The sequence below is a fragment of the Myotis myotis genome, unplaced genomic scaffold, assembly GCF_014108235.1.
Source record: "Myotis myotis isolate mMyoMyo1 unplaced genomic scaffold, mMyoMyo1.p scaffold_m19_p_3, whole genome shotgun sequence".
NCBI classification, from domain to species: Eukaryota; Metazoa; Chordata; class Mammalia; order Chiroptera; family Vespertilionidae; genus Myotis; species Myotis myotis.
In genome coordinates this window covers 81,210,040-81,226,085 of record NW_023416335.1, presented here as the reverse complement: position 1 = coordinate 81,226,085, position 16,046 = coordinate 81,210,040, and the positions used below count along the sequence as shown (strand labels likewise).

The 16,046-nt window shown below is 38.2% G+C and overlaps 1 protein-coding gene across 8 annotated transcripts in view; it reads right to left on the bottom strand.

The window, feature by feature from the left end:
• Nucleotides 1–8,960: 8,960 nt before the first annotated feature.
• The window catches only part of AKAP11 (A-kinase anchoring protein 11), a 73,291-nt gene continuing 66,205 nt past the window's right edge, over nucleotides 8,961–16,046 (bottom strand). For all 8 annotated transcript variants that reach the window (XM_036298693.1, XM_036298699.1, XM_036298694.1 and 5 more), the window contains 2 exons: nucleotides 15,634–15,794; nucleotides 8,961–12,807 (listed from right to left, as the gene is read on the bottom strand). In XM_036298693.1, the coding sequence (XP_036154586.1) occupies nucleotides 12,667–12,807; nucleotides 15,634–15,794 (302 nt within the window). In that variant the 3' untranslated portion in view covers nucleotides 8,961–12,666. The remainder of the gene's footprint in view (nucleotides 12,808–15,633; nucleotides 15,795–16,046) is intronic.

Sequence of the window (16,046 nt, the reverse complement as noted above, 5' to 3'; positions counted from 1 at the left end):
TCTTTGTAATACTTTAAGCAATAAAAAAAAAAGTTTAATTTCAGAGAATAGTTTTCTATATGTATTACTCTTCATTTTAAATTTATAGAGAATAGGTCCAGTAAATGCATGCATTCACCAGTCACCTCGGATAAACAAACGCACACAGCTGGGGCATGGCTTAACATCACCAGCAGGTAGCAGAAGTTAAATAAAACTTACAGGAAGTCTAGTCAGGTAATAGAACAATTACCCCATGATGCAGCTCAATCATGAGCTAATCATTTGAGGAACATTGTTTACGAACAGTGACTCTTGCATTCAAATATGTAAACTATAGTTATAGATATGTAATATATATTTATGTCAGCAAAATTTTCCAACATAAGGCCTATCTGCTAAAATTTGTTAAAAAATTAACAAAATTCATAATTAGTGAATAACCAAAAAAACCTGCTAATGTAATTATAAGCAAACCTTGGTTAAAAGCATTTTAAAAGTAAAAGGGTGTTATTTTCACATATGACATATAGACCAGAAATTTTATCCGTTAAACCTGAAGTCCATTAAATCAAGGTCTGCACAACCAAGGGTTTAGTGAACCAACTTTGGCACAAAGCAATCCCACAAAATAGGAATGCAAAAATCACTATCAGTCAGTCAGACTAAAGAGCTCTGGCCGTTATTTCCAGTTAAGAGAGTGGCCAGATTGACAACCAAACCTGAAAAGTCCAAAGCTTTTAAAAATGTTTTCGACAAATATTTAGGAACTAAAGGAAACCCTAATTATATAAAACTAGAGGCCCAGTGCACAAAATTCATGCACTGGCGGGGGGGGGGGCAGTCCCTCAGTGTGGCCTGTGCCCTCTCACAGTCTGGGAGCCCTGGGGGGGATGTCCAACTTATGGCTTAGTGGGCCTAAGCCGTCAGTCGGACATCCTTAGCATTGCCACGGAGGCGGGAGAGGCTCCCACCACTGCTGCTGTGCTCGCCAGCTGTGAGCCTGGTTTCTGGCTGAGCAGCACTGGGGAGCACACTGACCAGCAGAGGGCGGCTCCTGCGTTGAGTGTCTGCCCCCTGGTGGTCAGCGCACAGCATAGTGACCGGTCATTCCACCATTCAGTCATTTACATATTAGCCTTTCATTATATAGGCTATGCTGTAGATGAGGTCCCTTCGAACCCTAAGAAATGTAAAAAATTCACTGTTAACTCATTCTGGAATTGTCCCCACTTAAAATCAAATTGCTCCCCCCCCCCCCCGCCCCCATGGGGCATGTGCTGCACCTTGGGAACCACTGTGCTTGACACTTTTCCTCTCTGAGCTTCATTTCTGCATACGCATATACCATGGGAATTGTAATCTCTTCTCCGCCTACCTCACTGGGTTGTCATGAGGAGGTTCTGAGCTAATAAACCTAGAAATGTTTCATCAAGTAAGTGATGTCTAAACATGAAGGGATTGTTATTTTTAAGCCCATGGGTACCCTCGCAGGTAGCAGGTGCTGATTAGGGGAGGAGGGCATGATTGTTTGCTGGGACTGTAGCTATGGAAGCTTTGCAGAGGGTTCCACAGGCCTTGGAGGGGCGGGCTCTGGCCAGCAGCCCTGTAGCGGTGGTCGTCCCTGGAGGCACTGGCTAGGGGGAGAGGGGAGTGCTAGGGGGGCGCTAGGGGGGTGGCAAGGCTGAAGGGGGAGTAACTGTCAAACCTCCCCACTTGGCACCATTCTTTAAATTGTACATGGCCTATGTGCTCAGGGCGGGGCTCCAATCTCCTGGAGCAGGGCAGGGGCCAGGGCAGGGTGGGGCCAGGCAGGTTAGGAGGGCGGGTTTAGCCGCACCCCCGGCAAGGTTCAGTGCACATCTGCTGTCGGGGAGGGGTGTTGGGGGGGATGAGTCTGACCCTGAGGGGCCGCTTAGGCCTGCCTCCACCAGGGTCTGGAGTTGTAGGGAGGAGAGGCATGCCTGGCCTCAGCGGAGGGGGCCCAGCAGTGGCAGGCTGCGGGCCTCGGGGGTGCTGACGGGTTGTTGCAGGCGTGCTATTGTTGTGGGCATCCCTGGTGGGGGTGGCAGGGGAAGAGATTGGGAGTCGGAGATATGGGCTGCAGCTACCACTGAGGCTGGGTCTTCTCCCTGTTTGGTCAGCCTCCCCGTCCCCCCGGGGGTGCGGGGGCTGGGATAGGGTGTCTGTGCAGGGGGATTGGAAGAGCTCCCCATGGCCGCTTCCTCTTTCTTCTTTGCAGTCCAGGCTCCTGTCAAACAATCTCCTCAGAGCCCCGGGAACTTGGCTCCGGCTGCCCTGCCCCTCCATGGCTCCCTGTAGCCCCTGCCCCACTCGGCTCTCCCCACCGCCCGCATGTCAGGAGGCTGCCAGGATGCTCTCCTGCGGGGCCACCAGGGAGTATGTGCTAAGCCTTAGCTAAGCCCCCAGCTCCCCGCGCGCCGCATGCCCCGGGGGTGTGGCAGAGGCCGTGGTGTGCACTTCGCTCACTGCTCCTGCCCGGGGCCAGCCGGCTTCGCTCGTCACTTGGTGCCTATGTGTGCAAATTAACCACCATCTTTGTTGGCGGTTAATTTGCATATCGCCCTGATTAGCCAATGGGAAGCATAGCGAAGGTATGGTCAATTACCCTTTTTGTCTTTTATTAGATAGGATATATACGGGGGGAAACATGAAGTATGCTAACATGTAAGCAGTCTCTGTTATTACAAGTTGTCCTCTTTTTGTGTTTTGGTTTGTAAATATGGTGAGAGTGATGAGCAGAACTTGGGCTTTGGAGCCTAATGACCTGGGCACGACCCTATCCCTGTTATGTAAGAAACCTAACTCCTCTGAGGCTCAGTTTTCTTCCACATGAAAAACTAGAAATAATGACAAGGCTGATATATAACTTCAATGTGAAGCACTTGCCATAACAGTAAACAGAAATTATATGAACATGTATTGTATTTGGGTGCTTGCTCCTTCTTTCATTTTCTATTTTACTTATTATTTTAAACATTGCTTCTCCACTATTTCCTTAGAGTTCAATTTACTTCTCATAGAAGTAGTACACACTTCATCAGGTTTTCTTCTCAGCACAGGTAAATGTAAACTCTTTCAGTCTACTAGAAATTTTATGTTCACTCTTAAAAATAGTTTAGCAAAATATGAATTTCGGATTTGACTTTTTTAAACCAGAACTTTGAGGATGTTCTATTATCTTTTGGCTTCTATTAAATCTCTTCAGCAGGTTGCTGTGAACCAAACTTTGCTTTGCAGGTAACCATCTGTACCCTCTGGTCGTTTTGAAGGTGGTCAGTTTTGCAGTTGTGTTTTAAACATTGTGTGTGCACTCACATGTGCATGTGTACACGTTCTATGAAATGTTTACACAGAATTGCACATAATCTGTGCAGACAGTTTAACCACTATCCAACTCAAGAAATAGAATATTGTTGATACATTAGTCTCCTGTATATCCCTCTGCCCCGGAAGTAACCACTAACCTGGATTTTATAGTCATCAGTTTCTGTTTCTGACACTTGCAAATTAATATCCAACAATAACAGCAAAGCAATGCTTTGAAATGTCCTGTACAGCACAAGTTCTACGCAGCAGACTTGGTAATGGTTCTGTATGAGGTGCTCCAGGCAGAAGTGGTGAGAAAGCAGCTCTCACTGCACATTCTTATACCTTCTATAATTTAATAACATATGCACTTATAACCCTCTCAAAAGATAAAATATAGACAAAAATGAAAGGGATATCAATATTAAAGCATATGGAGAAGAAAACATTTAAGTACTACATGTAAATTAAAATATTACAGTTACCTGGAAGAGGAAGGTGGATAAAAAATATTAAAACGTCTTGAAAGCTAATAAGATATTGAGGAGTCAGTGGGTCAAAATCCAACAAAAACAAAGGACCCTAGGAGGTAAACCCAGCATTCAACACCAATTTTTTTGGGGTCCCAGAATAATTGCCAAACCTGACAAAAAACCAGAGTAATATTCTGGCAGCCTCATAGGGCTAGACAGGCAAAAGGCAATCCTCTCCACCCACCAGCAGGACAAACAACCTCTTCTTCATGTCGGAGCTCCCAGGGCTGCACTCTCCATATGCAGGCCCTGGCCTGGAGGGCAGCACAATCAGGCTGTCCTGGTGACCCAGGAAACCTCAATTTAAAGTAAAGAGCTCCCAAACTAGTTGTGCCCCCAGGCACCTGACAGAAAAGGACCCCCCACACACACCCAAGAAAAAGTACCATCATTCTAGTCCTTTGCTCCATATCATACAGATAGGTCTCAAGCGGCAGAGCTACCATTTTAAATCGAGTTCTTTTGACCCCGGAACCTATGTTTTTACTTTCCTAAACTGCCACAGAAAAAAACAGTGTATGGGAATGGATGTCACTTCATCTAAAGTTATGAACTGCTTGGAGTTCTTTTCAAAACCTGCGGAAGTGATCAGCCAGCACTGCAGACACATCTCCAAGGACAACACCTTTTTCATGAAGGGGATCTAGTACAATTTTTGAAGAGCTAACTGAATCTGCCACTAACTTCTAATCCCAGTACTTACCTGGTCTTCTAGGGTGACAAGTTTCAATCTGCCTACACTGAAAGCCCCCACACCTTTCCTTCTCCAAGCCCAAACAGCCTTTTTCCTTCAGTGAAAACAATTGATAATATTTTTAGCTCCCTCTGTTATGGATGTGGACGGTTCACATTATTTCTGTTCTTTGTAAGATGGTATCTGGACTAGGCATAGTCTGAATAGCACAGGGTCAAGCAAGACTATCATCTACCATGCCCTGGGCTTAAAACCAAGTACTGCAGTAGAAAAACTGCATTCCACTGCAGTGGAAAACTACAAACACTTTCATCAAGCATCTGAGTAAGAGCTAGCTAAGAAGCTGTTTTCAAGATTTGTCACAACTCCTCATGCTGTAGCAGAACTGGTTTTTGGTTCTTCAAATAAGTCACGAGCCTCTTCCCCTCAGGGTGCTTGCTGGCTGTATTGGAGCAACTCTCCCACTCCCCTCCACCCCAAACTTCCTGCCTGGTTGGGAACTACTAAGCTCAAACCTAGCCTCACATCTTCAGAAAGCCCTAAGTTCCTCTGTTTTAGGCTCCTACAACAGAATTTAAATTGTTCATTTAAAGATTCTTCTTGCCCGGCTGGTGTGGCTCAGTGGTTGATCACTGACCTATGAACCAGGAGGTCACGGTTTGATTCCCAGCCAGGGCACATGCCCGGGCTATAGGCTCAATTCTCATTAGAGGGAGTACAGGAGGCAGCCAATGGATGATTCTCTCTCATCATTGATGTTTCTATCTCCCCCTCTCCATTCCTCACTCTGAAATCAATAAAAACATTTTTTAAAAAAAGACTCTTCTTCACTAAAGAATAAGCTCCATAAAGGCAGACCAATGGGGGAGAGGGTGTCAATAAATGTTGAGCTTTTCTTTTTCATTCAAACATATTCCCACTCCCAACAGGGGACTGGCACCGACATACTTTCTCTCTGCAGCCTCTTAGCATCCTGATACATGCCTGAGGGTTTCTCATGTTCCACTACCCTGTATTTAGGCAGGACCACGATTTACCTCCCACATTATTATAGCACTTAACCATTTGGGCCTAGTGAGGTCTTATGGGATCTGATTTTCACTCAACACACTGACTGTATCTCACCAGCTGTGTCAACGGCAGACTCTGCCACTGAACCAGGGCCCCCTCCTTCTGGAAGCCGTGGCTTCTTGGGGTTCAGGGCCAATGAAGAGGTCTATTGGCTTCCCCAAACTTAGGCAACTTAAGGGACTTCCCAACATTTGCTACATGCATCTGAGGTTGACTCAGTAACAGACTTACAGGTTGGAAAAGCTATTGTAACATTTCAATCTCCCTGGAATCCATGTCCTCCTGCCCCACAAAAACCCATCATTATAAACAGAAACGAGGCTGATTTCAGGTGTAAGTAATTCTGGCAGCTTCTCTTTCTTCCTAACAGCCTTATTCTGAGTCCACAGCATTTTAAGCCTTTATAGAATTTCTAAGCATCAACTTCTGGGTTCACAGAATTTATGTTAACAGGGAGGAAAGTAACTGTATATCAAGAAAGCCATAAAAATATAGCATTTGAAGTAAAATATTCAAGCCTATAGTTGTAAAAGAGCAGTGTGTAAACATAGAACCTTCCTACCTTTGAAGGAAAATGTCAAATCATGGTTCAGTCATCAAGACAAAGAAAAATAGACTTTGAAGTCCCTTGTCTGCTCCCAGTTTACTTCAATTCTACTTAAATATTATTCCTTGATATGGTTACTGGGTAATGATCATAATGCTCTTTCACACCCCTGACCGACAGATTTCCAAGTCTTCACCCAAGGCAGTATAAAAAGCCATGCATCAATGGCCTATGGCGCCTCACAGTGCTGACCTGCCCGGTGGGTTCTGACCTATTGACTACAGGTCTCTGGGAACATGTTCTCAAAAAGCCAGGAAGCCACAAATGTTCCTTCCTTTCCTCCATGTAAAATGCCTCATTAAAACAGATACTATGTCTCCGTACAATAACTCTATTGAAAAAGAAAATGTAAATCTGACAGACCCTGCTCTTGGTAAACCTATGCAGCCTCTCCCTTCTTTCTTCTCTATACTTAAACAATATGCTTTCAACAATTATGATACGCTTTCTTCTCAGGAGAAATAGACTCACCAAGTCTATAATTTCTAGAATCTTCCTTCCCCCTTCAAGCAATCCTAGAGAATGGAAAAATTGCTGGAACATCTTTCAAATTTTCTAAGCACATTACCTCATTTGCTTTAAGTCAGAGGTTGCAGCTTAAACACGGACAGGCCCCCGCGGGCAACAGAAATGGGAGAAGTGGAGCAGGTCATGCCAGAGGTAAAAAGAAACGTAAGCCCAGACTACAGGGGCCATCATTATTAGCTCCCCCCAAACTGCAGCCAGAGGAGTGCAATCAGTGTTCCAGAGCTTCCAATTTTTAAGGAGAATCTGAAACAAAACATATTGAAATATGAAACTGCCTTATTTTTGTGTTAATTACTTTAAAATACTCTCCCATTGGGCCAAAGCATATCATTGGGCTGATTCAGCACGCAGGAGTCCAGTCTTAACCCCTTACTCTAAGCTAAGAAATCTATGTAGTTGTCTGTTTAAAAGAAGAGGTATGGGGGAAGGGGAGTGAGGAGCTAAAATATCAAATTCAGGGGCTTCATAAAATATAAAATGTTTCTTTTATATTTCTCTTCAATCTAAAGCATTATCCTCCTTAACCTAAAACACAAAAAGGTGATTACAAAACTACAAAGGATGGAGGAAAAAAATGCAATGATCACCCCCAAGGAATCACCTTCACGCATTCTTTTGTTCCTGCTATAAACATACTGCTGCAAAAAGGGCTCAGATGTTTACTCTTAAACTTTTCGCATAAGAACCCCAAAGGCATATTCATCCTTGGATATGTGACTCCTCTCCATCTGTCCACTTTCAAAAATCTGAAGTATTTCATCAAGCCCTGTCCCTCACCCTCCTCTCTATCCCAGCTAGGACACAGATCACAAATAATCCCAATGTGCAAAATTGTTCAGATTTTGGAATTGCAGTCAAAGTAATCTTGCTAACCTTTTCTCAGAATTTTTAAATTGTTATATTGACTGGGATGCACTCACACCCAAGCCATTGTTTGTTATAATTTCTTGGCATTTCGAAACATTCCTGAAAAACTAGAAAAATGATTCCCTCATTTCTAAGGCTTAAAATACTTAAGGAAGTCAAATTCCATTTGTAATAAATTAACAGCATCTAACTTTTAAGTGCTTTATGCTTCATGGCATAATAGAGGTATGATCCCTATGTTCTATGGAAGGAGTGTTCAACCCACACCAGAATTATTTCATAACACACTCATAGAGAAGTCAACCAAAATATTCTAGTTCAAGCATGTCAAACTCAAAGGCTAACACAGGCCAGATAAACAAGATTTAAGTTTATGTGGGCCGTAAAAAAACAAAAGCTTCAATTTTCATAGAAACATAGGTTTATTTTGAAAGAGACATGTTGAATACAAAGGGCTGAAATAAATAATTAACATAAAATAATTGAATATTTTAATAAAAATTATTTTTTCTTAAACATTAACTTACCAGACACTGAATAAATGCACAAAGTAATAAGCATAACACAAATATACCTATTTTTCTTGTTCTCCGAAAGCAAAATATTTCCTGTTGCGCATACCAAACAAGTCAGTCCAAGACTAATGATGTGGCAATCAGCTAAAATATTCCCTGCTAGTATTAGTGGAGAGAAATGGTGTGCCTGCGTGTAAGGCACATAAGGGAAATGAATGCAACACGATTATAGTAATCAGTCATTAGCAGATGTTGTAGTTCGTTATTAATAATTACGTATAACAGGATACTGTGAAAATTAAGTTACGAAATTTTTATTAAAACGTTTCTTACATACCATTATATCGGTGGGCCGCATGTGGCCTGGGAGTTTGACATGCTTGATCTACTTTGTACTAAAATCCAAATCTAATTAGACAAATAACCTTTCAAATCACGGTGTCAGAATCCAGAAGCACCTAAATAAGTAGTTAGAATCCAGTGTCCAATTAAAAATATTCTTGCCCTAGCCAGGTGGCTCAGTTGTTTAGGGCATGTTCTGTACACCAAAAGGTTGCAGATTCGATCCCTGGTTCTCTCACATTGATGTTTCTCTCTCTCTTCTCTTTCCCTCTCTCTCTCTGTCTCTGTCTCTGTCTCTCTTTCTCTCATCAATAAACATGTCCTCAGGTGAGGACTTAAATATATATATTCATTCCTAACTTCTCTTGTTCTGGAAAACCATGTTAGAAGCACTGAGATTGTTTGATGTGTCTTCTATTACAGCAGTTCCACTGTATGCCCTTGTTTTAGTTCAGTACAGAGTAGTTAATAAGATATTATACAATGAAACCAAGGCCAGGCATTTTGTAAGTTTATTGGAGAATTCTTAGGTGGAAGGGGAAAAATCACAGACTTAAACAACTGATGAAAGATAAAAGAACAACTGAGAATTATTACAGAAGTAATTTTTGAAATGTTTATTTTGAACCACTGCTGAAACAAAATTTTAGTGCATCCTAAAGTTCGTATTTCGGTAAATGAACATATTTAATTACTGAAAAGCAAAAAGAAGTTACTGTTATACAATACAAGGTCTTAATATAGTAACTCAGCACAGTCAAATAAACAACTACAATTATTTAAAGCTGCTTTTGCTATATATCTGATATATTAAATAAGAATGTGACTTACTTTTAACACTGCACAAGTAACCGAAGATAGCAAATCCAGCAATATTAAACCTGATATTAAATAGTATTCAAACATTACAACAAAAATAAAACAATGAACTTCTACAACTATAATTCTACCCTTGTGAAAGGAATGTACATGGATGGTAAAAAAAATAAATAAATAAAGTGACAAGAGTGACTAACACTGTATCTGCTTCTTCAGAGCAGAAATAGTGAATGACTGCATACAGGGTCTTTTTCTACAAATGAGAAAAAATGTATTTCACTTTAGTACAATTTTATAATTCCCACTGAAGCTCTAACTCTTTTGTGCTGGTGACAGGTGGATAGGGTTTTAAATGAAAGTATTTTCCCTACAGTTTGAGTATGGATGTGTCATTTTATAAAAATTTGTTGGAAAGTTTCCGTTGAAAAATATAAAATTTAAGCAATATACTGATGGGAAATTGATAACATTAATTGTGGAAGAATAATATTAGCTAAATTAATTAACTAAGAAAACATCTGGGTCTGGACTCTGATGATGACTCGTTTGCCTCTGGGGAATGTGCACTAATGTCAAAGTCACTGGGTAAACCACCTTTCATTTCATAAAGGGTGCGTTTAGTAAGTAATTAAACTCTCTTATCAATAACATAAACCACTTATTTAAGCATAATGAAAGTATTATGAATTTAATTAATTCATATCAAATATCTGAAAGGGTAAGTGAAACATTTTTCAAAGTATAAAGATATCAGTCATCACATATATTCACTGAGTGAATACTTTCAAACGTTTTATTCCATTAAATTGTATCAAACCATCCAACAGACATTGTAATTTTCTTCTGTGATTTATAAATGAATCATTTCTTTTGTATAAATCTGTACATTTTCAAAATCAACATTAATAATACCTAAAAATTTAAACTTATCTTGAGAAAAGAAGACTATGAAAGACTTGCCACATTTCAGTCTAAAATAATGTTCTAAAAACCCCTTATCAGAGGCCTCATTCACTTTCTACAGATCCTTCAATAGCTCTAAATGTGATAAAGAAAATTCAACTCAATGCACATCACAATTTTAACAGTTCTGAATAAGATATTTCATAAGAGCGAAAATCTACAGAATGGCATTAATACAATATTATAATATAAATATGTCAAGTAGATTTGTATTAAAATAAGACAGAGCTGTCTTCGAAAAACAGCTGTTCTGAAGACTGAGCAACCAAAGGGATCTAGAATGTCTTTGGAAAAATCACAAAGTGCCTTCAAAGAAAGTAAATTTAGACTGTACTTGATAAAAATACTGCTCTAAACACAAATGTTTTCTAAGTAAGGAGGCTTCTTTTCACATCTGCCAATACTTCACATTTTCTCTATGTCCCTGCACTGAACTGATACAAGTGTGGACTTCTCTATGATTATTACTAGGCATGCCAATACCTAATGACTGGGCTGACATAAGTGAAGGCTAACTAAGAGAACTCGGAAAACAGCACAGCTCCATGAAACTGCAAAGGAGAAAAGGAGCTCAGGAAAATCTTACCTCAAAATGACTATTACCACAGAAATAAACATAAACATTTTCAAGCACATTTTACAAAATATATTCTCACTTTAGGTTAAAAGAAATTGAGAACTCAGTTTGCTGTTAATCAAACCCATACATACACTGAAGTTTCTAAACACAATGACAGCTACACATTTGTAAAAATTCAATCCAAACTTAATAATCAGTTAACAAGTGTTATAATTAACAACAAAGCTCCTAACATTTAAAAAACCCAGTCCAGTGCTGCTGTATCTCAAGTTCGAAGAAGCGAAAGGCAGAAACAATTCTGGCTATATACATTTCCTGCATTTTTCCACCTTAAAAAATACTTAAAGAAACTTGAGGAAAATTTATTTTCAAGGCCTGCTCTTTATCTTAAATTGAGAAAAACCAAAGCTTGCAATATAACCTCAAAATATTTAAATAGCTCTTGGCATTTTCTTAAAAAGAAAATTTGACTCTTTCATTATAAAATACATTTCTCTACCATAATTATTAATTCAAATTAATGTAAGTACCCCTATTCCTTGTCCCATGGCAGGTGCTATGGCTTCTACACTATGTGCAGCTTCCAAAAAAAGTCAGTGCTCAGGGAAAAAAAATAAAATGAATTAATGCAAAACCAAAGCCCCCAGAAAAAAGTGATTTACTCTAGACTGCAAAATCCAATCATGGAAGAACCAAAAAATTCACACATGCACACCCTCCAATACAAAACCAAGACACAATCTTGGTCCTCTAGTCAAATCAACTTGCAGTTTCTAAAGCTAAAGCAGTAGGAAATGTAGAGCCCGAAAGGATCATGTCAGAGGTCTTTACAAAATAGTGCAGATAGATTTTATCACAGGAGGATCCTTATTTTCCCCTAGAAAAAACTTATCCTTGCTCAAGAGGAGAGGTTTTCAAAAATGCATTTCCCTATTAACATTAATTTTTAAAATTTCAACATGTTTTTCAACTTTATTTTAATTTATAGAATAAGTTGGGGACCCCAAATAGTAAAAAAAAAAAGAAATAAAATTTTTTGCTGCACAATCTTTACAGACATTTTAAAGCACCTTTTAATATCAATAGTGAATTTCTAACCAAGAAAATATTAAAATAAAAGAGGGCACAAACCACTAGCAAGGTTAAAGTACTCCTTTACACACACTCACACACACACACACACACACTCACACACTCACTTTCCTGCCAGAACGATTGGAAATAATGTACTTTGATGAAAGGCTGAGAAAAGTATCATTTACAGTATTAACAGAAACCTAAAATATTAATGTTCCTAAGGAATTAAATAGTTTGAGGGATTCAAAAACCTACCAATAGCTGAGCTTTGAAAATAAAATTGACTTTTAAAAATGAGTCCAAAACTACCAGAAAAAAATCAGCTCCAATGCTATTTTTTTATGTCAAATTAGTTATTAATAGGATACCACTTGTTTACAAAGGAGCAAATTCTAACTCTTTATCCCTGGCACCTATCCTTAGCTACCTCAGTGCAGTTTTTAGCAGCACAATTTGGATGTAAAAAGAATGACATCGATGTCCCTGAAAACCTCATGGTTAGACCTTCCTTCAAATACGTTCTTAGAGTTTTAACATATTATACATGTGTATAGAAGAATGAAGATAATATTTGACAGAGATTACAAAAGTATGAACTACATACAGTATGTGATGACATAGGAGCCTAAAAAGCTGTATTTACTTTCTCCCAATTTACTTTAAATGTTAATATTCACTATTCAAATTTTTTCCTATGCGTCTTTATCTGTTTCTTCCTCTCCTAAAACAAATAATAAACATATACTGGTTTGGAATTTGTTCTATGCGTTTTCCAAGAGCCAATCATACAGTGACTTGCATTCCTCCTCACTGGAAGTCTTTTCCACCACCTCATAGTAGTTAAGCACAGCCTGCAGGAGGTCTCCCACTTTCCATCCTTTTTCTTGTAATTGTTTTGAAAGCTAATAAGACAGAAAGATATGTCAAACATTAACCAAAAATAATTTTATAACAATAAAGTTTTCATTTTTATTAACATCAGCGAAATCTAAGAATCTTGTTTGTAATAAAATACTGTTTCCGAGTTATAACAAAGTTTTCTCCCTAACCACCACTTTACACAAATTAAACATTCTCCTTTCCTGCTCTTTATAAACACATCTCCTCCACAGAATGACACTTCGGCATTGCTGGAGACAGAACTCCAATAACCACACCAAGCAAATATCCTGTGTGGGAGTATAGAGCTACATTTCTACAGGAAATTCTGAACCTAAGTAAATACATCTGCCACACCCTCAAGTAGAAACATAAAATAGTAAAGGCAATGTCAAGCTTAATAAAAGGATGTGGATTTTCCTTCCACAACATATAGTGTGGTGTATGTTTTTGGAATACATACTCTAGCCTCAAAGGAAACATGTTTTTCTAAGTTAAGAAATGTTAATGTTTTAAAAAAAACAACACAAAAAGTAAAATACTGTGGTCATCATTTCACAATACAGTATATATGACGCTGTATACCTGAAACTAATATAATATTATATATAAATTATACCTCAATTAGAAAAAGTAAATAGTTCTGGCCCGGTGGCTCTGTTGATTAGAGTGTCATTATGCACACCACCAAAAGGTTTAGGGTTCAATTCCCAGTCAGGATGCATATGGGAGGCACCCAATGATGTTTCTCCCTCTCTTTCATTCTCTCTCTTCCCCTTGCTCTCTTGATTAAAATCAATAAACATATCTTCTAGTGAGGATTTTTAAAAAGTTAATAAATACAGGTTTAAATAAATCTCTGTCACCAATCAGAACATCTTCACTCATTTTTTTTCTATTTAGTTCTGTAAAAACTACTTTAATTTTTGTAATGTAAATATGCTTAGCCTTTAAAAAATAGCTTTTGAATATACCTCAATAAAAATATAATTCACATACCATACAATTCACTCTTTTAAAAGTGTACCTGTTGATGGTTTTTAGTATTATTCACTGAGTTGAATGCAACCATCACCACAACCAATATCAGAACATTTTATCACACCACAAGGAAAGCCCTACACATTAGTAATCACTTCCAATTTCTTCCAATCCCCTCAACTCTAGAGAATCACTAATCTACTTTGTGTCTCTATTTGTCTATTTTGGCCATTTCATATAAATGAAGTCATTTATATGAAATTATTATTTATATCACATGATCTATTATGACCAGCTTCTTTCACTTAGCACAATAATTTCAAGGTTCCTCCATGGTGTAGCATGTACCTACTTCATTCCTTTTTATTGATGGATTATGTTCCATTGCATAGATATGCCATATTTTATTTATCCATTCATTAGTTAATAGACACTAAAGATGTTTCCACTGTTAATCTATTATGAATAATGTTGCAATGGACAACATACATATACTTAGGAGTGGAATTGCTGCATTATATATAATAATGCTATGTTTAACTTTTTTTTTTTTTTTTGCTATGTTTAACTTTTTGAGGAACTGGCAGTATATTTTCTGACAAGGCAGAATATAGGGACAAGGTCCCCTAACTCAAGCTCTATCACACTCAGCTCTGCTGCTGGCCTTTCTTAGCCCTCAGTTTATCTAAGACTAAATGACTTGAAAATGTTTGCTCCCTGAGGTCATTTCTAACATTTTTCCTAACCATTCTTTCTTCTTGACAGTTTCTTTCCTGAGCATCACTTTCTGTCTTATTTCTCCCTTTGCCCAAAAACAGAGACCTAAACTGAAAAAAAAAAACAACAACAACAAAAAACCCACCAAATATCTAAGTAAAAACAAACAACAACAACAACAACAAAAACCCACTATTTTTTCATAATATCTTTTTCACACACTTCTCCCAACAATACTTTTGTAAATTCTGAACCAGGAATCACGAGAAACTGGGCAGTTCCTTTTTTGTTATTATTGAGCAATTTACATTGGTTATTCATTAGATTATTCTATACCTTACAATTAAATTAAACCAAAGTTCTGATAAGAAACATTCTGAGCCAAAAATGTTAAGAATCTAAACTGGAAAAAAAAAATGTTTAATGAAAATACAGTTTTTTATTGCAATGACAGAGCATTATATTTCGTTAGCAAATATGCTCATTACTTTTTGGATACTTGAGATAAAAGAACTGTGGTAATGATTCCCAAATGCTGGTTTGTGCAGTAAACTGAAAATCTTGACTAACAAGGTGCTTGGTATACAGTATGTTCTCAATAAAATTATCCTATTAGTGCATCAAATCTGAATGTTTTATTAGAACCTTATTAAACAGGTCCATTGTCCCTTATTAGAACTTAAACTTCTACTGATTTTTGATTTTGCTAGCTCCTCACACTAATGAAACTGAATTAACAGAGAAAGAGACAAATGAAGTACTAGGCACAATTATAAATCAATTTAATACAAAGAAAAGCTCAATCTTTTCATAGAAACACCTGAAATGTTTATTAATGGCACCTAACTTTGAGAACTTAGGATGTACCAGGCACTAGATTAAGCATTTTTTACAGTATTATATTGAATCCTCACAAACCTCTGTAAATTCTATACTCACTTCCACAGTGCAGATTGGAAATTGGTGAACTTGCCCAAGGTTACACCGCTATTGAGTAGTAGGGCTGATATATGAGCCCAACTATCAGACTCTATTGCCTACACATTTAATCACTCTACTATCGATGAGTTATCTTATTAGATCAACCAGTTGACACAGAACATCATGTACTAAATATATCTTCACAACCACCCTATAAGGCAGATACTTACTTGTATAAACTCTTTCTTTGCAGAGTCATGAAAAGAAAGTTCTGCAACTTCAGCCTCAGAGGCCACGAGCCACTGAAGAATAATCCTTAGTTGAGGGTCTACTGTGCATGGCTCCATGTCAATATTCGTTATTAGCAGTGTCTTTTCATCTTGCCCCAAACCTAATATTTAAATTTAAACAATATGAAGTGAAATGCATCAATTCAACTCTCAATACTCTGGTTTCCAAGGATATGTAAATATTTGCCACGTCTTAAGATTCCAATGAATGCTTGGAAAAATTCATCCTTTCTTAACCACACCAAAACATCAATTAAAATGTTTCTTTGAAAGGGCAAAATAATGTAAAACAAAGGGATAACTTTGATCACCTACTGACAGCACAGTACTGAAGTACCACACATGCCATTATT